General features: G+C 37.2%; 1 protein-coding gene across 2 annotated transcripts in view; it reads right to left on the bottom strand.

Moving 5' to 3' along the window:
* The window catches only part of THSD7B (thrombospondin type 1 domain containing 7B), an 815330-nt gene that overhangs the window by 332167 nt on the left and 459373 nt on the right, over positions 1 to 23790 (bottom strand). For both annotated transcript variants that reach the window (XM_081051932.1, XM_081051933.1), the window contains exons 11-12: positions 12114 to 12243; positions 8519 to 8622 (exon numbers count right to left, since the gene is read on the bottom strand). In XM_081051932.1, the coding sequence (XP_080908058.1) occupies positions 8519 to 8622; positions 12114 to 12243 (234 nt within the window). The remainder of the gene's footprint in view (positions 1 to 8518; positions 8623 to 12113; positions 12244 to 23790) is intronic.

The following is a 23790-nucleotide window of genomic DNA, read 5'->3' as shown; positions in this document are numbered from 1 at the left end:
TTGTTTATCATAAATCCTCTCAGAGACTGTCTGATTGACCCCTCTATATTGTCCCACACAGATAGCTGGTACCTAGAACAAGCCATTGCTTTGCAGGGCAAACATATAAGGCATTTCCCCCTTATTTTGGAAGGGTCATACACCAGAATCCCAATTCATCCTGCTCTATTCTATACAATTCTTTTTCTCTTTTTAAAAATTTTTTCAGTGATAGTTGATGTTCAACATTATTTTATATTAGTTTCAGGTGTACAGCATAGTGGTTAGACATTTGTATAACTTACGGAGTGATGCTCTAATTAGTCTAGGACCCACCTGGCACTGTATAACTATTACCATGTTACTGACTCTATTCCCTATGCTGTACTTTACATCCCTCTGACCAGTTTGTGATTCTTTACTGCGAAGCATGAAAGACATCCACATTGTCTTGTTGCTGCCTAAGACACACCTCACAGGTAAATTCCCTTAGTAAACCCCTGATGTAATGATGGCATTGTCAGCCTCTTTGTTTGGTCTCTAAGCCCTGGGAAATTTTCCCAACAAGTCACCCTGTCAATTTAATTTCTACATTCCAACCTGATCTTTCACACTTAAAAATTACATTTAAAAGAGACATTTTTTAAAGTTTCTTAAAATATTTATAATCAGTCATTTTGGTATCAGCTGCTAATTAGTAAGACAAATTAAAAAATAGCATCATGTCTCCCATTTGGCTTTTCTAGTGTTGAAGTCAGCAATCTCCCCAAGAGTGATCTTTACTACAAAGAATATTGGGGTCTGATGATGTTTTCCTATGAGATGAGCACAGTTATTAAAAATGATATCACAAACGTTACTGAAACTAGTGTACCTCATTGCCTAGATTGGAAGCCCTGTTTTGCTGATTTGGGACCAGAAATGGTGTCATGCCCTCCCTTCTTGAATGGACAAAAAAGATGTGGCCAAGTGTCTTTGCCTATTTCAGAAACAGTTATCTGTGGAAAGAGTTCCTAGATAGTTATAGTTGTTCCCCATTCTCTACTGGAAATGAACACAGTTGATAGATAATGCAGATCATTTTTCTTCAAGTTTTAAAGTAAATACAAGTCCCCTTTCCTTCCCAGCAAACCTTTCTTCTCCCCCTTCCATACCAAAGGCAAAACAAAAATAGAGAACACTACCTCTGCCTTTGATTACTGCTAAGTCATAGTTAAAACCTGTCTATTTGCTTTCCTCTCTGAATCTACTGAAATGACTTCTTGTGATCTACATTCCCTGTTTCCCTGAAAATAAGACGTAGCCAGACAAACCGCTCTAATGTGTATTTTGAAGCAAAAATTAATATAAGACCCAGTACTATATTATATCATATCATATATCATATCATATTATAAAGACCAGGTCTCATATTATAGTAAAATAAGACCAGGTCTTATATTAATTTTTGCTCCAAAAGACACATTAGAGCTGACTGTCCAGCTAGGTCTTATTTTCGGGGAAACACGGTAAATAAATATGACAGAACAAACTCGTGCAACTTATAAGGTTAAATGACTATGATCTTTTCCATATGAAGAATAAAAAACTTCAACCATCCAGAGATGCTCTCTTCCTTTCTTAAAATACATGTTTACTTGGCATCAGAAAGAAGAGCATGACTAGCTGATTGGCTGTATTGGCGTTTTATTGAGAGGCCATAATGATTTCTGTATTTCAAAAAATGAATGTTTTTGCTGTATTTCTGTGTGTCTTCCAGACAAAAGTTAGATGAAGAACTGATGGTAGATTAGAATTGTCCATAACTTTCTTCCCATGAAGACAATGTTAATTAGAAAAAAAAACAATTTCCAGTCAGAAAATTATAGTATTAGTACTCAAATCTAGAATACGAATAGCTTCCTCTTAATTCAACTTAGTGATATAATCAATTGAATGTGTTTCATATGGATATACTAGTATGGTTTGTATTTAGGTAATCTTAGAAAAAATATAAAAATAAATGTTTAAAGATTCAATCACGTATAAAAGCCTTAAAAATTACATTATGAAATAGTGTGCAAAATAAAGCATACTTTGCTAAAATGCCAGATACACACACACATGCATTTCATGTTGATTTTCATTTTTGAATGCCAAGTATTATTGCTTCACTATTAAGGGCTTTAGACTACTCTCTTTCTTAACCTCCACCTACCAATTTAAAACACGCTCCTTTTTTTAAAAGTAAAGGTAAATCCAAAACTTATTTTGAACATGTATTATTTTGCCCAATTTTTTATTTTCTGGAAAAGTAGTCTCATTTTAAAGAGGTTCCTTGAATGCAAAGAAAATGCACAGATTCTATCAAAACTACTGTGTAAGAAGATTATGCATTTCATGGTAACACAGCCAATTAAGAAAGAACAAGAAGATTTGACAGAGATTACAGGATTGCCTCCTTTGGTCCACATAAACATTGTTCAGTGAAAATGAACCAACAAAATGAACACAGGTACTTCACGGAAGTCAAAGACATCTTAGATAGGACCACTTCGATATCCAATACCTATTCTGTATCCATTATATTGCCATAGATGTCAAGTCTCTATGCTATGAAAGAGTGTACTCATAAGCTTATGAATGACAAGAAAATAATGTCCAGAAGAGAAATATTGGCAAGTCCATTAAGCCAGATTTCCAGTAGTCACTGGCAATTGCAAAATAAGAAGCAGACTATATCACTCCTTAGACAAATTCACTCTCTTCTAGGAATGCCAGCATCTTAACTTTTTCTTCTTTGAGTAGTAAACTTTTACCCTGTTAAGGGAAATTACATCAAACTCTGTTAGAATACTTTTATTTGTAATAAAAGGGGAGCTCCCATCCTTTTTTTATTCAGACTGAGTACAAGAAGCTGGATACAGAGACAACCTCTGTTCCTGGATAATATGACAGCTAAGACAGTCAACCCAAAGTGCCCATCTCTTTGGAGATAGTATAGATATTTAGCTACAGCTATAATTTCACCTGCCCCTTTTTTTATTTTTCTTGTTTTTTGATTAGAAGTGTATTACACATATATATTCTTCAATATATTCTTACCATGTGTCAATGAACTAGTTCAGCAATACAAATATAATAAGGTAAAACAAGGGGCACTTCTGTTTTTGGCAGTATAACGGCTTAGATATCATGAAAGACCTTTCTAATAAAAAATAAAAAAATGGATAAAATTTATATCTTCTACATGTATTGCTGGGCTAGCCCAAAAGAAAGAAACCCAAAAGCACAAAACAAAGTAAAAGCTCGGAATGCAAGGTAAGACAACTTTCATTCTGAGGGTTTCTATCAAGTCTTAGAGATGCAAGTTTCTACGTTCATGGCCTGTGATGGAGAATCTCATAAAAGGCCCTATACCAGGAATGATGACCACAAAGCCTGGCCCTCCGTGTAAGGGTGAACTAGAAATAAACTTGTCAAGCGGAACATTTGAGCAAGGCCACTTGCATGACTAAAACTTAACATTGGATTATGAGGGGGGAAAGAATCTCCTGTATTTGTAACCCCAAACTGGCCTTTCCAAGATTTTGTGGTCTGAAGTCATGCTTCCTCTGTGATTCAAAACACCCTCAAAAAGAAATTTATGTGTAAAGTGTTTCCAGATTGATAGGTCTTCCATGGGACTAAGAACTATAAAAGCCAACAGACCAGCATGCCACAGAGGGGAAAGAAGGGAACTGAGGGGCTCTTAATCCAGACTTCCCTTGGTCCGCCTTATTTGAGCCAGCCCCTCATATACCCTCCTCTGCCTGGCCAAAGTGCACAGCTCTTCTCGTTTCATATCCCCAGAGAATAAACCTTCATGCTCCTTCAAGACCAGAGAGAGGTAGGAACCTGACTACACAGGGTAAAAGAGGGGAACTGAGGCAGAGGAGTGCTCACTGATCTTTAATCAGACTTTCAAAGCCCCCTATTTTTTCCTCCCACTCCCAATATACACACACATAATAAACACACACACACACACACACACACACACACACACACACACACACACCCTTGCATACTTCCTTTGGCAGAACATGGTGTCTTTATAGGGGTGTCCAGACCAAATCACTTATTTCCCTTCAGCCCCCATACTTTTACCCCCACTTAGGTACCATAGTGTTCTGTGAAGTACTGTACCATATTTCCACTCACATCCTACATTGTATATTGTGAATGAGGTTACAGATGGCTCCTAATTTACTTGAAGATGAGTTTACTGTGCGTGCTTCTTGTTTTTTGGAGCAATTTGATGAAGGAGATCTCATGAGACACATTTTGTGTCATTGTTTCCTTGATGGTTTCAAAGTAATTTTAGAGAAAAGATGGTAGTAGAAATGCCTTTGATCCACTACCTTGACATCGAACATTTATCCTACTACTTTAAAAGTGCAAATTTCCCAACCACTAAATACTAGGAATTCTCTAATGTTGGTGTCTAATTTGGGGAAAACTCAAGTCCGTCACTTGCCTAAAGGACTATCAGGCCTCCAGCTAGAAACTATTTCATTTCAAATCCTAAGCAGAATTCTTTTAAGACAAATAACATAATTTCCCATTTATGTGATGAGATTCTACATAATTTGGAAGCAATGTCTCTGGAGAATTGACTATATGGTTTTGTAATGAAAACCAACCATTATGATACTCTATTTTGTAGTGTCAAAGTCCAGGTCAGGACACAGGGTAAAGTTTTACACCCCACAAAGGTGCCATTTTTAAAGAATTTCCTTCATGTACATATTGTTGATCAGGATATTTTATAACAATATTGTAGGAGAAAGTAGGCAAAGGTCTTGTTGATTTTAGAAAGTGATCCCTTCTTCTAATTTACACAGAGTCACCAAATGTATAGCCTCCTAGCAGCCATCAAGCAAACAACCTTGCCAATCTATAAATGTTCCGACATGGACATCATTTCCAAAGTGTAATTGTTATGAACTGAATTGTGAACCCCCAAAAGTCATGTTGAAGCCTTAACCCCAAATATTATCATATTTGAAGATAATAAGGCCCACCCAAAGCAGTTTGCTTTTCGCTGGCAAGTCCAGCAGTATTCATTCACTGCCCCCCTTCAGGGCCATAGCGATTCTCCAGTCCTATTTCATAATTTAGTGTGTGGGTAAATTGATCAGTATTTTCCTTCAACAAAATATCACACTCACTCATTACATTGATGACATTATGCTGATTGGACCTAGTGAGTAAAAAGTAGCAAGTATTCTAAACATTTTGATGATGAGACATATTCATGTCCATGGGTAAAGCATATATTTGAAAACATTCAGGGGCCAAAACACAGGAACAGCATCCAGTGGCCTCTTTTTATTTTGGAGGCAACATAGCCCTCATTTGGGTGCATTACTCCAGCCCATTTACTGGGTGACTCAAAAAACTGCCAGTTTTAAGTGGGACGCAGAATAAGAAAAGACTCCAAAACAAGCCAAGGCTATTGTGCACACTGCTCTGCCACTTGGACCGCGAGATCTAGCAGACCTAATGCCACTAAAGTATCAGTAGCAGATAGGGGTACTGTTTGGAACCTCTGCTATAGGTGGATTGCAGTGCAGGTCCTTAGGATTTTGGAGCAAAGCCCTGCCACCCTGCATATAACTACTCTTCCTTTGAGAAACAGCTTTGGTCCTGTGACTGTGTCTAGAAACTGAAAGCTTAACCATGGGCCACCAAGTTGTCATGCAATCTGAGCTGCCCATCATGAATTGGGCGTTATCTGACCCACCAAGCCCTAAGGTAGGGTACACACAGCAGTATTCCATCTTCAAGTATATATAACGACTGGGCCCAAGCAGGTCCTGAAGGCACAAGTGAGTTATGTGAAGAATTGGCCAAAAGTCCGTGGTCCCCACTCCTGCTACACTACCTTCTCTCTCCTAACCTGAAGGTAAGGCTTCATGAGGAGTTTCCTATGATCAGTTGACAGAAGAAGAGAATACTCAGGCCTGGCTTAGAGATGGTTCTGCATAATATTTAGGCACAACCTCAAAATAGACAGATGTAGTACTATAGCCCTTTTCTGAGACAAATGTGAGAGGAAATCTTCCCAGTGGATAGAACTTAAAGCAGTGCACCTGGTTGTTCACTTTTCTTGGAAGGAGAAATGGCCAGATTCATGGACTGTTGTCAATGATTGTATTAGATGGTCAGGGTCTTAAAAGGAACAGAATTGGAAAATTGGTGTCAAGGAAATTTAGGGAAGAGCTATGCAGGTAGACCTCTCTTGATGGGTAAAATAAAGTGAACACATCCTTATCCCATGTGAATCAGCAGAGGATTTTAACAATCAAGTGTATGGGATTACTCATTCTGTGGATAACAGCCAGCCTCTTTCCCCAGTTATACTTGGCATCACCCAATGGGCTCATGAACAAAGTAGCCATGGTGGCAGGAATGCATCAGCAACATGGACTTCCATTTACCAAGGTCAAACTGGGTATGTTCTCCCATGAGTGCCCAATCTGCCAGGAGCAGGGACCACACGGATTCCCCAATATGGCACCATTCTAACCACAGTGAAACACTTCCAACATAGAAGGGGCAGTGTTTTGTCCTTACTGGAATACATACTTATTCTGGATATGAATTTGCCTTCCCTGCTTCTGCCAAATGCAATGCTTCTGCCAAAATTACCATCTGTGGACTTACAGAATGCCTTATCCATCGTCATAGTATTCTGCACAGAATTGCTTCTGACCAAGGAACTCACTTCATAGCAAATGAAGTGTGGCAGTGGGCCCGTGATCATGGAATTTAAAGGTCTCCCCATGTTCCCCACTATCCTGAAGCAGGTGGCTTGATAGAGTGGTGGACAGGTCTTTTTAAGACTCAGTTATGGCCAACTAGTTGGGGATACTTTGCAGGGCTGAGACAAGGTTTTCCAGAAGGCTGTCTATGCTCTGATTTAGCATCCCATATACAGTGTTATTTCTCCCATAGCTATCACAGGACAGCAATGGAAGAATTAGGAAACATCATTTGAGCAAAGATGAGTCATTAGAGACCAAGGCTAAGATCACCCACACCCTCATACTCCAGATTATTACGTATGGATGTCAAAATTGGACAGTAAAGAAGATTGGAAAAAATGATTTATTTGAAATATGGTGTTGGAGGAGATTTCTATGGATACTCTGGATCGCCAGAAACATGAACAAGTGAGACCTACAGCAGATTAAGCCTGAAATACCACTGGAGGAAAAAATGACAAAACAGAAGCTGTCCTTCTCCAGGCATACAATGAGAGGTGGTTCTTTGGAAAATACAATAATACTGGGAAAAACAGAAAGCAGCAGGAAAAGAGGAAGACCATTTGAGATGGATTGACTCCGTAAAAGAAGCCATAGGCATGAATCTACAGGAGCTGAGCAGGGCTGGGGACAGGACAGTGTGGACATCTAGAGTCACCAGGAGTTGGAACAGTGTTACTGGCATGTAACATACACATAACTCATTGTTACCGATAGTGATCCACTAGTAAAATTTCTGCTTCCTGTCCCTTGTGATCTTATGCTCTGCTACCCCACAGGTCTTAATTCCAAGGAGAGGAAAGTTTCCACCAGGAGGCATGGCAGTGATTCCACTGAGCTGGAATTTAAGACTGCCACGTGGCCACGTGGCCACGCTGGGCTCTTCATGCCTCTGAATCAATGAAGTAGGAAGTTCCTGTGCCGGCTGGGACGACTGACTCTGACTAATGACAATGACCTACACAATAGGAAGAAACTCTTAACTCTAAATAGGCCTTTTAGAAGAATTATGAACCCAGTGTAATGCAGTTGGTCCCACAAGGTCTGATTTTGCTACACAGATCCCGTCAGCAACAAAGTAGTCAGATTTTAAGATTAAAGCACTTCTTATCCAACCTCATATCATTAGCACCTGGATTCTACACGAAACAGAAAAGTGAGCAGTCTGATGAGTCTCTGAGGGTTTTTCAGAGATTTCAGTATGCCATACCTTGAAATATTGATGATAAAAGACACTGTTACTCAGATCTAGAAGCCTGTTCACAATGCCTTCTAGAAATTTTGATAGTCCTGTATATATTATGTATAAACAAATGGCAAGTATGTATGTATATGTGTGTGTGTATAACAATAAGTTTTAAGTCATGGTTATTAATATTAGTCATTTAATTCAGTTACCCTTTTATCCATTCAACAAATGTTAGCACAATGTACACTATTGGGTCTAAACCTGACATATCCTTCATGCCTTCGCTAATATTCAACATGCATTTGGAACGTCAGCAACAGGGTATGCTACTAAGAACTAATATCTGCTTACGTTGTGATAGTCCCTTAGGTACACTAGGTTATGGTTAAAAGATGGCCTAATATCAGCATTAACTGATGCTGAACTTAAATTCAATCTCTGACAAATAACTTAATCTAATAATATGACAACTTATTCCAGTATAAGCAGAATCAACAGAGTATATGGGGTAATATAATTTTGATACATTCAAATAGAAAAACCTTTAAAATCCCCTTACCTCTTGTCTGTACCCCTTTTCCACAGGCTTCACCAGTGCCCATTATTCCCTGCCTGACAGACTCTGGCACTAAAATACAGGGGCTCCATTTCTGTGGCTTCCACCTGTGATTACAAAGAACAGAGAACTAGAAATTTCATCATGACAAACATACAGAAGAAATACTTGAAATGGATAAATTTGAAATCCAAAAGCATAAAGACAGTAACTAAATAAAAACCTATTTGAGACCAATGCCATAAAATGGAACCCTGGCATGCACTAGATAGAGATAACTGTCTACTCTGCCTTGGATTCATGGTTAATGCCATTAAATCCTTTTTTTTTTTTCAAATGTGGACACTTTGCACAGAAATCTTAGTTCATACAGCAAAGTGGCAACAAAAAGCATTAGAAGCACAGGTCAAATTGAGAAGGCTTAGCTCTTTATGAACTTAAAACTGTTACAAAAGAATGATAAAACACCTATGTCCCATTGGAGCATTAGCGAACCAAGTTTTCAACTTCTGAAAGTTTCAGGTGTAAACCTTCACATGTGATTTTCTGCTTCCCATTTTTTAAAAGGTGTTTCCTAGCACTTTGGAGTAACTCAAACAACTCATTAGGTTGTACTGTAAAAGGGAAGCAGGGGAGGTACAGGTACCTATATGGAATAGTTCATCTTAAAAAGAGGATTAATCTACCACTGATAAATTACTAATATTGCTATTCCTCTGAGGAAAGTCTCTAAGAACACCTTGTGGCTTTCCTCTTTTTTTTTTCCTTTCTTAGGTCAACAAACTCTCTATTTTTATGACCCACACGACAGACTGTGGCTTGTATCTTGAAACTTGTCTCCTTAGAATGTTCCCCAAAACCTAAACCTTAAGTGAAACCACAGATTCTTCTCCTTTGCTTAGTATATTTTTATACTTTTTTGTACAAGCCAATACCTCTAGTAAGAGATGCTACTTCAAAGAATTAAACAGAAGCATGAAGTAAAATATCATTGCTCCATCTTGCAAGATTAAAAAGTTCTAGACATTTGTTGTACAACAATGTAATATAATTAACACTACTGTAATGTACACTTAAAAATGGTTAAGATAGTAATGCTATGTTATGTGTGTTTTTGTTTTTTTTTTACCATAATGGTAATAAAAGTCTTAGAAAAAGAAATCAATGTATACCAGAACACAGAGCAGACCTCCTTTTTTCAGGAAAAGTCATTTTAAAGGACTGTTTTAGTTATGTGAACATAGCTTGTTATAGTTCTTGGAGATTACGTAGCACAGCCAGCCATTGATATCAGCACTTACACGTTCTCTCCCCTTACTTTAGATGAAGTAAGTCTCAGATTTTGTGGACAAGTGGAGGTAAGTTAGGCAAAGGTGTTCTTAAGGGAAAGATATAGATAATCTTGCAATATCAAGCAAAGCACATTAAATTGTAAAATTAAATTGTAAAAAAAAAATATATCATTGGCCTCATTCAAGTGGCCTCTATATTGGGAAGAATTGGGGAGAAATCAGGAAAGCACTCACTAGAAAAACCGGTCATATTTAAATAAATCACCTATTAATTTTAAGTAGTTCTAAATTTACTTTGTATATGCATAGACTCATTCAGTATAATTCCAAAACACAGAAACTAAAATGTTAATGAGTTTTAGTCCAATTTTTCAACTAGGACACACCATTCATTCAGATCCCTTAAAAATATCTGGGTTTTCTAGACCAAAATGAGACCAAGGAATTCAATCGAGTTGAGTGTTCTGCATACACTGAAATAGAAGAAGGGGATTTTCAGGATTCTCTTGTTAAGTTCCCAGTGTTGTGATGATACACTTGGACTCAGAGAGGTTAAGTGACATGTCCGAGATTGCATAAATTAGGGCGGTGCTGTTGTCAGCCCTAAATCCTTGGATGCCATAGGCCAAGTTGCCAGTTCTACATAAGTACACTCGCCCGTGTTGTCTTCCCTTTTGCTTACTAATTTAACATGTTGGGAGATGCTCATATTCACAGAAAAAATTCTATAGACATTTGATTCAGATTTAATTTGCTAAATGTGTGAATACGTTACCTTAATGGAGTCAAAATGAAGAATCACAAGCTAGTGATAAAGGTCTACATAAATGTGTCTCCCTAACATATCAATGAGGGAGAAAGCAAAACCTAAGTTGGAACACTATTACTCCACATTCAAGGATGTTTTACTAAAGAGTGGAGAATCATGCTGATAACTTGGACTTATATTGAAGTACACATCAGTAGAAATGATAAAATGATCCAATCCATACACAGAGGAACTGATTTCTGGGGAAATGGCAGGAGATGAATGATGGAAACTAGTTCAAACATGAGTAGCTAAATTGCAGGGCAGCAAGACAGAAATGAAAGTGGACAAAAGAAACAGAGAGGCCCACTAATAGTTCCAAGATTTTCTCTGATTATAATAGCCCTGGGTTCATAAAAATGTCTAATAATATTTGGTTTGGCTAATTTTTCCTACTGGCTACTATCCCTGAGAGCTCTTCTGGGATCAGAAGCTTCAATATTTATACACATGGCACAAAGTATGAATATGGACAGTGTTTCCACAATGGTCTTGCAGCTAATAAGGAAAAAAGTACTGGTCTGGACATGTTCCCAGTGTTTATCTACATCTTCCCCAAACAATGGGAGTAAAAGAATGAAAAAATCAATAGTGATTTAGATTTCTTCAATGACACCCTAAACTTTATCTAGTCTGAGGAGTTTTCTTAAAAAAGAACATGTATTTTTCTGAGTAAATTAGCTCTTGAATTTCATGGTTTCTCAAGTAATCTGGATAGATACTAGGTATTTTTGCTAAAGGCATTTTTAAGTGTCCTGATAACTATATGCTTTTTAAGACCAGGGTTTTTTCATAAATCAGTAAAACTCAACAGTGAATTTAATCCAGATGTTCTTTAAAGCAATGTTTATATCGTGTTAAAAAAGTGGAAGTTTATAGCTAAGCACACAAACCTCAGATGTTGTTTATATAAATAATAATCACCAACCTGCCAAAAAGGAACGTATAGGTAACATATAGTTGAAAAATTATTCATTGTCTAAAATAAATAAATAAATAAATATCCATAGGTTAAACTTTCTTTTCAAACTAGATATTTTTCAAATTGTGTATATTGTTCAAATTGAGAACCAAAAACATTTTTGAATTAAAATAATTATTAACGAAGTATAATTTTGATTCTTAGTTCTTGATAAAAGGCTTTAGGATGGCAAAAATAGAATGAAGTATATTACGCGTGCGCACGCGCATGAGTGTTTCCGGTAAAGACCTCATCCCAAATCTCTTTGGATCTTGATCCTGAAAATTGATTGCCTGAGTGGCAGAACTCCAGAAACTCACTTACATTCAATATATATTTGCTTCTTCTTTCCTGTTAATTAGACTTTCATATTCTTTACTCACTCAAAGTATATTCCAAATAAGAGGGGGAAGCATAGGGGTGTTTGAAAATAAACAACATTACCTTGTCTGAGGGCCTTACAGTTCTTTCTCACTAAACAACTGCATATTAATTTATATTAAAGTCTAATAATTATTCAAAGAGGTAATTAATTACCGATACATAGGGCACAATGAGACGTCTTCACACTCTCGCTCTTCAAATAAGGTATCTGGGCATCCTTGGCCTCCATTGGTTGCTTCTTGGATGATAATTCTGTATCGAGACTGTTTTATTGTAGCATTTCCTGAAGTAAAGAAAAAATAAAATTATAATGCCCTTTTATGTGTATGCAGAAAAATATCCACAGTTAGGTAGCAATTGAAAAAAAAAAGAAGTGAGGTAAGAACATGTGGAAAGACTACCTGGAAAATGAGAATTAAAAGCAAAGAACAGGGGTTAATACTCAATCATATTTCTAAAGATAGATACTTTACACTTAATAGTTGTGATTTCAAATCTATGTGTTCTAATATGCTAAGGTTGTTTGCCACGGTCTTAATATGTTTGAAATTAATCCCAATTGCTTATGTCAGAAGAGTTAAAGAGCATAATCTGAGAGGCCCCAGAAGCCCTCTTTCATCTCAAAACAACAGCTGGGGGCCTAGAGTTTTACTGGTAGCAAATCACTCTCTCGGGCAAGGCATTTCCCTCTCCAGGCTATTTTTTACAATGCAAACGCTCATAAAAAATTACTACATTAGTAATATATTTATGAGTATTAGTTTAGTAAATTTCTTATTCCTCATAAGCTGAGACAGTATGCATGCAATTGAAATTTAGGAAAGAGGCACTACATTGTGACTGAATATTGTCTATTTCATGGTATTGCTAAGAAGCAGAAGTCTTAACAGGCATCTTGATAAAAAGACAGCTGAAGTTTACTTTAATGTGAACTTCATAATGTGAACTTCGGGGCCATTCATTTTATAATCTTTATATGCCTTGTGAATCAACAATCAATTATAGCTATAGTGGTTAGCAACTGTTACAATTACTATCCTGTTTCCCTAAAAATAAGACCTAGCCAGACCATCAGCTCTAATGCGTCTTTTGGAGCAAAAAATAATGTAAGACCCCATATTATATTATATTATATTATATTATATTATATTATATTATATTATATTATATTATATTATAAAGACCTGGTCTTATATTATAGTAAAATAAGACTGAGTCTTACATTAATTTTTGCTCCAAAAGACGCATTAGAGCTGATGGTCTGGCTAGGTCTTATTTTGGGGGAAACACGGTATGTGAATCACATTGCGTTAGGTATGAAGATACAAATACTTGAATGTACAATTAAATAGAAAGGGGACAGATAGATACACAACTACTTATGAGTCATTGTACAGCAAGAAGTGTCAGACAATGGTATAGTGTCAGGAGAATATAGAATAAAGCATAATCATTTGTGTCTCTGGAAAGCAAAGACAGATGATGGAGGAGGCAGAACTTATTCTGGGATATGAAGGCTAAAAGGAAAGAATATATGCTGAAGCCATTTCAGGCCAAGGAAATGGTTTGAGAAAAGGCATTGAGACATAAGGGTGAACGGGATTTACAGAGAATGACATGTAACTGCATTCAGAAGGCAAATGTGTGTGTATGCCTTGTGTGCGTACACATATAGGAGTTATAAAAAATGGAGAGAAGAGGAACGTAGAAAAAATGGAGTTATTTTGTTGGTTTGGGACAGATAATGGACCTAACCAACCGTGTTAAGAAGAAAAGTTTTAGAAAGCCAGTAAACTAAGTGGAGTGAAACAAAAGGGGAAAAAAAGGGAGCTTTTATTAAAATTATTTATCCACATGGTTTTAAAAAAATCATTATTACAAAAAGATGAGCAGCAACTGACCTGAAATCATTCCCTGTCCACCTCCCCAAACATTATGAACTATTTCTGTATTTAGTTCTTCTGTGGTTATCTGTAAATCTATAAATAATATCATTATGTCATTACTTCTTGATTTATTAACTTCAGACATTTTCTATTGACTCTCTGCGATAATTGATGAGAATTTACTTTACACCAGCTTTCAATTTTTTATAATTATATCGTTATTCCTATGTATCTACTGATTATTCAAAGGCACTAAACAACCTTTTTTTTTTTTTTCTTTGTCCCACTGTTCACTTCTGTCTTCCATCAGACCAGCCACCAATGTTCTAAAGAATCTTCCAGGGTAGATGGCTTCCTCATCTGCTGCCACCCACATTCCTGCTAAGTTAGGTAATAGCTTGTGTGATGTCATCAGTTTCTCTACTCTTCAGTCTTTGTCCATTTTAAGTCTTCCATAAATGAGCTTGGATCGCTCATCCACTGATAGCACCCCCTCTTACTTTTCCCCTTAAAGTAATTTGGATTTTTAAAATTAATTTCTACCATTTTAATGAGATTAAGGAAAGGAAGCGAGACCGACACATTTGTACACTTCATGATTTTGAACTGCAAGTTAAGGACATAACCATGTTTCCCCGAAAATAAGACCTAACCAGAAAATAAGCCCTAGCATGATTTTTCAGGATACATCCTCTGAACATAAGCTCTAATGCATCTTTTGGAGCAAAACTTAACATAAGACCTGGTCTTATTTTCAAGGAAACACAGTATATGGAAAACTTTCCATCTTCTCCCTTTTTTGTGCCCTTCTTTAACGAGCTCTGCACCAAGGGAGCTGACCAGAGAAGGAGTGTATCAGTGGTCCTCTTGATCATTGGCTTCTGGTTGGATTTCACTAACAGGGAATGGGACACACAATGGAATGAAGAAAGATGGCGAGAGGAGAGAAATCAGATCATTCAACCAGATTCCATCACCTGGATCACCTCAAATTGGTTGCCCACCATATCAAAAGCCACAGTTCTTATGGAGTGACATTCTCCTATAGCTGCTTTCTCTGAGCTCTACTAATGGCTGCTGCCTCTATCAGCTTTCAGGAGCCTGGCTGTCACTAGCCCAGGTACTTTGAGTTTACATTCATCCTATCTACTGCTTTGTAAATAATCCATTCAATTTGCTCCAGTTTCCCCATTTGAGTGAGCCAACTTTTTCCGGCCAGGAAATGCTTATAAAGTCAAAGGAGAGTTGTTACCTAAGTATTTCACAGAGAGGAATGCTATAGTTGGTTCCTTTTAAAATATAGTTAAAGCTCTGTAAGCAGTACAGTAAAAAAAGATTACTAAGAAAATGTAATTAAAACAGTTGTGCGTAATAATATTAACACTATCTTCATTTGGATGGGGACGATTTTTGTAACTAATTATGCCTTTGGGAAGAAACACTCTTTCCCCACTGTCAGTTAATTTCATTCACAATGTGCTTACTCTGAAAATTATTGTTTACTTTTAGGATGCACACGTGAGTATGAGTGTGTGCGTGTGTGTGTGTGTGTGTGTGTGTGTGTGTTGGCCAAGTTATTTTAGGAGACTTGAAATGAAGACTAAAGACAACAGAAAAAATAAAGGGGATGGCTTTACCTCACACTGAGAGAGGAGAACGTGACCCATGCCTCTTCCTTCAATTGCCTGCACACACACACCCACACCCACACACACACACACACACACATCATAACAAATAAACACATGCACAGCGCACACTCACACACAGAGGTATTCTGCCTTATGGTATGTTTCTAGGTCAAATAATTCAAAGTTTCAGGAAAATAGTTACATCAATTATCATGCCCTATAGATATTCAGGTCAAGGTAGAGGAGGGGAAGACAGTGACTTTGCAGGAGGAAGACATGTGTATCACATATATATGTAAAATGTGTTATAAGTTTCCAGAAATTATTACCTTAATCTACATCAGCACCACTTCTGGGCATTTTGCATATGATATTTCATTTTATTATTACAACACTTTCAGAGGTTGGCATTATTAGTATTATTATTATACCCATTTTACAGATAAGAAAATGGAGGGAGGAAGAGAAAATTTGCACAGTCACCTAGCTAGGATTAAAAGTGCAGCTAAACAGACATCAAAACCCATGGTATTTTCCACAAAAGAAACTTCATGGTAAGAAGAAGAGAAAGAGAGCAGCATTCCAGGGACCGGTCCATATCACAGGTCCTCTGTTATTCCCAAGGGATAAATCTTCCTTTCTAATAAACTATTCAATAGCACCCTGTTGGCAGAAAACTTCCAGTGTCAATAAAACAATATCTGTGTGGCTTTGTGAATGATACTTTCAACCTCTTTAGGTCTATGGAAAAAACAACAAAATTAAAGTGCCTGTTTGCAAACATAAACTACTGCTCAAGCATGATTACAGCTAATAAACTAGTCTAAATGCAATATTGACTTATACGTATTTTATCATTACTAAGTCAGCAGGCATAATTAAATTTGTTGTTAATTGTAGATGAAAGAAGTAACACTTCAAAAAGATGGCAACTTAAAGATCAAGAACTATGTTTAATAAGAAATATATGAGTGGGCTACAAACGTGGAGGAAAATTTATAGATTCTTGGTGAAAGTCTACCAGTCTTTCCTGGAAAGATGGCAGCACAGGTGGAGAAAATCAGTAGGTAGTACCGGTGGGTGATTCACGGCCAGGCGAGCTGGGGCGCATCACATTGCCCTAAAAAATCTTGAGGTTACCAACTGTTTCCTAATCCCTTCACCTTTCCCCTTATCCCTACCTCCCCCCACCTCCCGCCCCTCTAACAACTCTCAGTTTTTCCTTTGTCCCCAAAACTGTTTCTGGTAGATGGGGGTAGGGGGGTTCACAGTGTGAGGGATATAAATGATGAACATCGAAGTATTACCTTGCCTTGAACACCTGAAACTAATAAATTAAAAAATAAATAAATAAATAAATAAATAAATAAATAAATAAATAAATAAATAAATGCTATGAAGGGAAAAAAATAAAATCTTGAGTATTGAGCCCTGGTGCCATGGTTATTTGATAATGATTTGAAATAAAGAATTGAACCCCAAAGTTTCCAATTGATTTGAAATGTTAGCATCTGGGAAAATGAAGGAGAGCACGTAGAGAATGGTGAACTTAAGCATGGTTGATGGGAGAGGCGGGGTTGGAGATGACACCAATGGATGTACAAGGCAGACAGAGGACGGATATGTATCAGAAATGCATGGCGCTTATTCCGACACTGATCTGCAGAATTCTGATGGCAGATTTGAAAAGAAATATATGACCTCTCACCTCTCCCTTGTTTCTCAAATATCTCTGTTACTGACAAGTCTAATAGATCTCAATGACTCATCCCGCTTCCTGGCACCAATTATCTTCTAGGCTGATTGCCTTGTAACTCTTGATTCTCACCTGATGCTCTCTCTCTTTCCTCCTTTTCACTTACACTTCCAGGTCTTCTTTAAACACAACTAAATCTGCTGATGAGTCTCCTCTAACTGATCTTGAAGCAAAAGGATGGCACCAATGATATTTAAGATTCATATCATATAAACAATCACACATTAAATATTTCCTGGGGTTGTTATAATCCTAGTGTGTTTCAGACTTCAGGCATTTCCTTTAATTGTGCTAAGCCTCGGCTTCCTTGGCTTTAAAACAGGCCAAATGAAAGTTCCTATTTCACATGACTGTTGCAAGAAGTAAATGAAACACTGCATGTGAAGCAGGTACAGAATGCCAGGTAGAGGGAGTCTTGTCTAGCATAACATGAGTTCATGAGAGAAGAAGAGAAGAAAGACTTTAAAAAATAGAAGAAAATCTTAAACAGTTGAGGCTGTTTCTAATCTAAAGAAAACTTTTACATACTCGGCTTCTATTCAGTGCTAGGTCAATCTATGTTCTGAACATCTAGGTGATCATGAGTGGCTTCAAAATCATCCCATTGTCCTGGTAAATTAAACCACAATTGCAAAGCAATTAGGGCCAACCATCTCCTCATATGATTGGAGAGGAATGCATAGGTGATCAAACCTTCTGTTGGCTCAGGAAGTCCTCATCAATGCCTGTTATCCTGGCTTAAACAAATAGCTCATCCATTCACTTTTGGAAGAGCCTTAGTTTGTATGAAAAATTATATGACCCATCAGAAAAAGCCCATCGTCCCATGTGAACATAATAAACATGCACATTTTGTTTCTCACTGCGGCATCAAGTGGCATTTGAAATGTACAGAAAAAAGTAGACTACACTACTGTTCTTAAAATTATCTATTCAATCAGATTACTGGAACTCTTTACTGCTTACCACAGAATTCTGCCTGAGGTAGCAGTCCCTTGCATCCAGAGAAGATTGTCGTGTGCACCAAGCACATGAACCATTAAATTAAAAATTAAAAGGAAAGAGAGTATAGGGCTTACCTCAAAATAATTGGCTGGAGCTACTTTATATATGTTATTATGAGAGAAACATCACAAATAGATGCTATTAATATGTAACTGAAGAGAACTGGTGTTTATAATACTCAAAGTGGAGCATGAATATGAGGAGCAAACAACTGTCCCTTGGCAAAACTTCCAACTGTTCATTAAGAAGTCTGTTTCTAAGTCAATTTTTCATACAGTCAGAGATCGCAGTATGAAGTTAGGCAGCCTGAGTTTCTTTAATATTAACCCCCCAAAAAAGTACATTTTCTCTACTGACTAATTATACACAATACCCCTTTCTAGTTTATTCACAACCGTTATTGAGATTCCAACAGAGTTGATTTACTTTTGAGGAAAGGTTCAAAACCAGGTTCACCAGGAGTCCAGCTATCTCCCACTTAAATTTGGAGAAACAGATACTGTGACTCTGAGTTCTCAGAGGGAAGCCCTTACAACAGACAGTGTTGTCATTGTTGATAAATATTTATCAGGTGTCTCCTCACCTAGGAAAAGCATCTAGGTGCTGTGTGTTATACTGAAACGTACATGCATTATTAAATCTCCCAGTGAAGCAGAAGTGAAACTGAATAGATGGATAATTCTGTAGAACTCCTCCATAGTTTTATAAGCATTTGGAAATTATAATAAAAACCTTATTATACAAATGGCGTCAATCCTGTGTGCACTCCCTCTGTTCAAGGAGACATGGAGGGCTTAAGTGGTGAAAATGTAATGCCCAGAAGAACTATGAGTAGGAAGTTTACATATACTTCCTTCCTGTTTATCTTGATGTTCCATAGAGTAGGTACGTCTAGAGCAGTCTCCTCTCCCACAATTCCTTCCCAGCCTAGACTGCTAAGTGCTTCAAAATGAACAAGGAGCCTATCGATATACACCTGAAATTCACAGAATTCCAAAGTTTTTCTGCTAAATTTCCTAGACATATTGAAAATAGGTTCCAGGATATCTATCTACTTTTTTCAGTTTGAAACATTGCTAACAAAAATGTATTCTGTCTTCCTAAATTTTCATAATCATCATTCACTTTGCAACAGCGTCCAAATCTGATGACCAAATCTGATGACTCTGGCAACAGACAAGACCTCCAGGGCTCTGATTTCTAACGCCAGCTTATTGCGGTGTTGCTCTATGACCTTGGGCAATGCACTTAACCTTCCTGAGCTTCAGTATTCTTGCTTGTCCTATATGGTTAATGTGTGGAGCCAACTCACAGAACGGCTATTAGAAATGCCTAAGTAAATGGGATTTAAAGCATTTTGCAAATGTAATATATGTAATTAGCCACTGAACCTAAAATTTCTTTTTTTTTTAATCAGGTTACTACAGGGTTTTTTTTATTATTTGTTTTTTGTTTTTTAATAAATTTTATTGGGGAATATTGGGGAACAGTGTGTTTCTCCAGGGCCCATCAGTTCCAAGTCATTGTCCTTCAATCTAGTTGTGGAGGGCGCAGCTCAGCTCCAAGTCTGGTCGCCATTTTCAATCTTTAGTTGCAGGGGGCGCAGCCCACCATCCCATGTGGGAATTGAACCAGCAACCTTATTGTTGAGAGCTCACACTCTAACCAAGTGAGCCACCTGGCCACCCCTGAACTTAAAATTTCTTATATGCAAGCCCTTAACATAGATTTCAGAAGGAATAATTCATGCTTATATCTGCAGAAACTATCTAGGATGACAGTCCAGACAAAGAAAACATTTTCCTCTATGGTAGGTACCACACATTCCCTGAAGCCTAGGCAGTAGTTCTAATTTCCAGGGAGTATGTCCAATTTCCACTACTTCCTGTCATCAACCATTGTTGCTTTTAGAACATCTTCAGTTTGGAGAGCTAAACTTACCAGACAGTGATACTCTTTGAGACTGGATCTTCCTTTCTCTAAATATCACTACTGAAGTCACCCACAGTTAATCTTGCTGTCTACTCAACCCATCTGGAACTTAACAATGGCTGCATATAAGATCTCAAGGAAAGCTTTTATACACTCTTAATGCCCCCCGGACTCAAACCATTTAAATCAGAATATCTAGTGGGGGTGGCACAAGCAACAGTATAGTTTAAAATTCTCTAGGGCAGAGGGCCATGGATTTAGCACATTTAAATCTAGCACCTCTGGCAGAATTGGATAGCCACGTGCAAAAGAATGAAACTGGACTGCTGTCTGTCACCATGTACCAAAATTAATTCAAAATGGATCAAAGACTTAAGCATAAGACCTGACACAATAAACTGCATAGAAGAAAACATAGGTACTAAACTTATGGACCTTGGATTCAAAGAGCATTTTATGAATTTGACTCCAAAGGCAAGGGAAGTAAAAGCTAAAATAAACAAATGGGATTATATGAAACTTAAAAGGTTCTGCACAGCAAAAAAACCATTGACAAAATAAAGAGGCAACTGACTGAACAGGAGAAGATTTTTGCAAACAGTGCCTCCGATAAGGGGCTAATATCCAAAATATACAAGGAACTCATAAAGCTCAACAACAAAAAAACAAACAACCTAATTGAAAAATGGGCAGAGGACCTGAAGAGACATTTCTCCAAAGAGGACATACAAATGGCAAATAGACATATGGAAAAATGCTCAACATCACTAATCATCAGAAAAATGCAAATGAAAACCACAATGAGATATCACCTCACCCCAGTCAGAATGGCTTTCATCAACAAGACAAATAGCAACAAGTGTTGGAGAGGCTGTGGAGAAAAAGGAACCCTCATACACTGTTGGTGGGAATGCAAACTGGTGCAGCCGTTATGGAAGGCAGTGTTGAGGTTCCTCAAAAAATTACAAATAGAATTACCATATGACCCAGCAATCCCTCTCCTGGGTATCTTACCCAAAAAATCTGAAGACATTTATCCATAAAGACACGTGTGCTCCAATGTTCATTACAGCTTTGTTTACGGTGGCCAAGACATGGAAACAACCAAAATGTCCTTCGATAGATGAATGGATAAAGAAGTTGTGATATATATACACCATGGAATACTATTCGGCGGTAAGGAAAGATGATATAGGAACATTTGTGACCACATGGATGGATCTTTAGAGTATAAAGCTAAGTGAAATAAGTCAGACAGAAAAAGCAGAGAACCATATGATTTCACTGGCATGCGGTACATAAACCAAAAACAACAAAAAAACAAGACAGACAAATGAGAAACAAAAACTCATCGACACAGACAATAGTTTAGTGGTAACCAGATGGTAAAGGGGGTAGGGGTTGGAGATGAGGGTAAGGGGGATCAAATATATGGTGATGGAAGGAGAACTGACTCTGGGTGGTGAACACCCAATCAGATTTATAGATGATGTTATACAGAATTGTACACCTGAAATCTATGTAATTTTACTAACAATTGTCACCCCAATAAATTTAAAAATTAAACCTCTTATTCATGCAATATGTAAAACAGGAAAAAAGACAATATGGCATACTTAACCAAGCAATAGAAAACAAATGAGCACTAGCTAAATCATTACTGTTCTCAACACATTTAAAAAATGCAAACTGCCCTCTAGCTAAGCACAACCTAATGGGTATAACTGGGAATATAGTATAAATGAGGAAGGTTAACTACACAATTTATAATGACAAATAGCACTTGTCTTTTCTTCGTGCCAATATGTGTGAAATAACAGGCATTCATTTCCTCTCCCCAGGCTGACCCCTTTTCATTTTTGTAGATGAAATGTCTCGTGGCTGCCTGCTACGGGGCTCCCTAATATGTTGCACTCCTTCAGCCTTGAGACTGAAATACACTACAACACCATATTACACTGTATATAAACAGGCTTTGGAAGGCACAGATGTCATCTAGGATACAAGCTCAAGATGTTATCATCATTTCTGAGCACCGATATATACGGAACTATATATTAGAAAAATCCTTTTAAATAACCCATGTTGCCATAAGCTGTTAATGCCGTATATCCTCATAGGCATAAAAGGATGCTATTCATACCTAGCATTGTGCTGACAGCTGAAGGACAGAAGGGTTTCCAGGTCAAGGTCATGTGACATAGCACAGTAAGGACACAGCTCAGGAATGTACAGCTAGGAACTTCAAATCCTCCATTTTTCTTATAGGACAGTGCCTGAACATTTGCTGTACAGAGCTAGCTGTGTTCTAAATGCACCATTTCTCACTATGGCTCAGCCACATAAATCCTGGTTTCTACAACTTGTTGCAATATCCCTTCCAAAATACGTCTACACGTAAAAACTGGTTTACTTGCATATAAGTGCAGGGAATCACTCAGACATTAGTAATACTTGTGATACTAGTTTTTGTTTGAGGGATGGTAGTAAAAAAATAAGTTAAAAGGAAAAAAAAAAAACCTCTGTAAAGCTTTTAATTTTTAACTATAAATTTTAGCACAATGTAGACAGAGACTCTTAATTATCCCTTTTCTGCAAGAGGCACATGTTATTCCTTGTTCTACTGTCTTCATTATTTTGCAGCATCAACATAAGTCACTGGCTTTTGAAATTCCTTTTATGGTTTAGTGTTCATGTAATAACATGTCTACTTAGAATCAGTGATTCTGGAATCCCAGGTCTATGATGGAAAGATTACTTATCTTCCAGTGCCTCAAAGGGAAGTAATTATAATAATGTTTTTGGGCCTTTGAAGAATAAAATACACACACACACACACACACATACAGAGGGTGACAAACAAAATGAATGCACATTTTAAGAAAGGAAAACCTATATTAAAATTATAATAGTCAATGTATACCAATAACAAAAATATGAATACAAGTCATGTGTGCATTTTTTGGCACCCCCAGTATATAGATAGATAGACAGACAGACAGACAGACAGATATATTTATACACACACACACACACACACACACACACACACACATATATAAAATCTAAAAAAGAATAATGCAATATACAGTAGTTAGTTCAAGGTTTGGTATCTGGTAAGTATGTAAAATTAATAGTTTGTTGACAGGTTAGTGTGGGGTATGAGTTAAGTATATTTTTTTCTCCTTCTTCATCTAGATAACGCCTATGCTTTCTTTGAGATAAAACAGAGGGCCATTTCTTCCAAGAAGCCTCTCCCACCCCACCCTTAGCCAAGCAGCTCTCTTCTCATGCTTCAGTGTCTCTACAAAGATCTACATTGCATTCTGTTGTCTTCTTGTCTCTCTCTGCCTCCAAACAGTAAGCATCTCTAGATCTTATTATAGTGCATAAAACCTAGTGGACAACAATAAATGATTGTTGAATAAATTAAAAGGCCATATGAGTGAAAGTCATGATTAGATGAATATATAGCCTTCTACAAAATATACAGAGGCGCCAAAAAGGAAATGAATACACATTGTAAGACAGACAAAAACTATTAAAATTGTAATATTCAATATATACCAACAACAAAAGATGAATACAAGTCACGTTTGACTTCTGCAATTACAAGAGGT

The sequence above is a fragment of the Rhinolophus hipposideros genome (genome assembly GCF_964194185.1).
Source record: "Rhinolophus hipposideros genome assembly, chromosome: 6".
NCBI classification, from domain to species: domain Eukaryota; kingdom Metazoa; phylum Chordata; class Mammalia; order Chiroptera; family Rhinolophidae; genus Rhinolophus; species Rhinolophus hipposideros.
The sequence above is the reverse complement of the archived record's forward strand: the minus strand, read 5'-3'. Positions and strand labels throughout refer to the sequence as shown.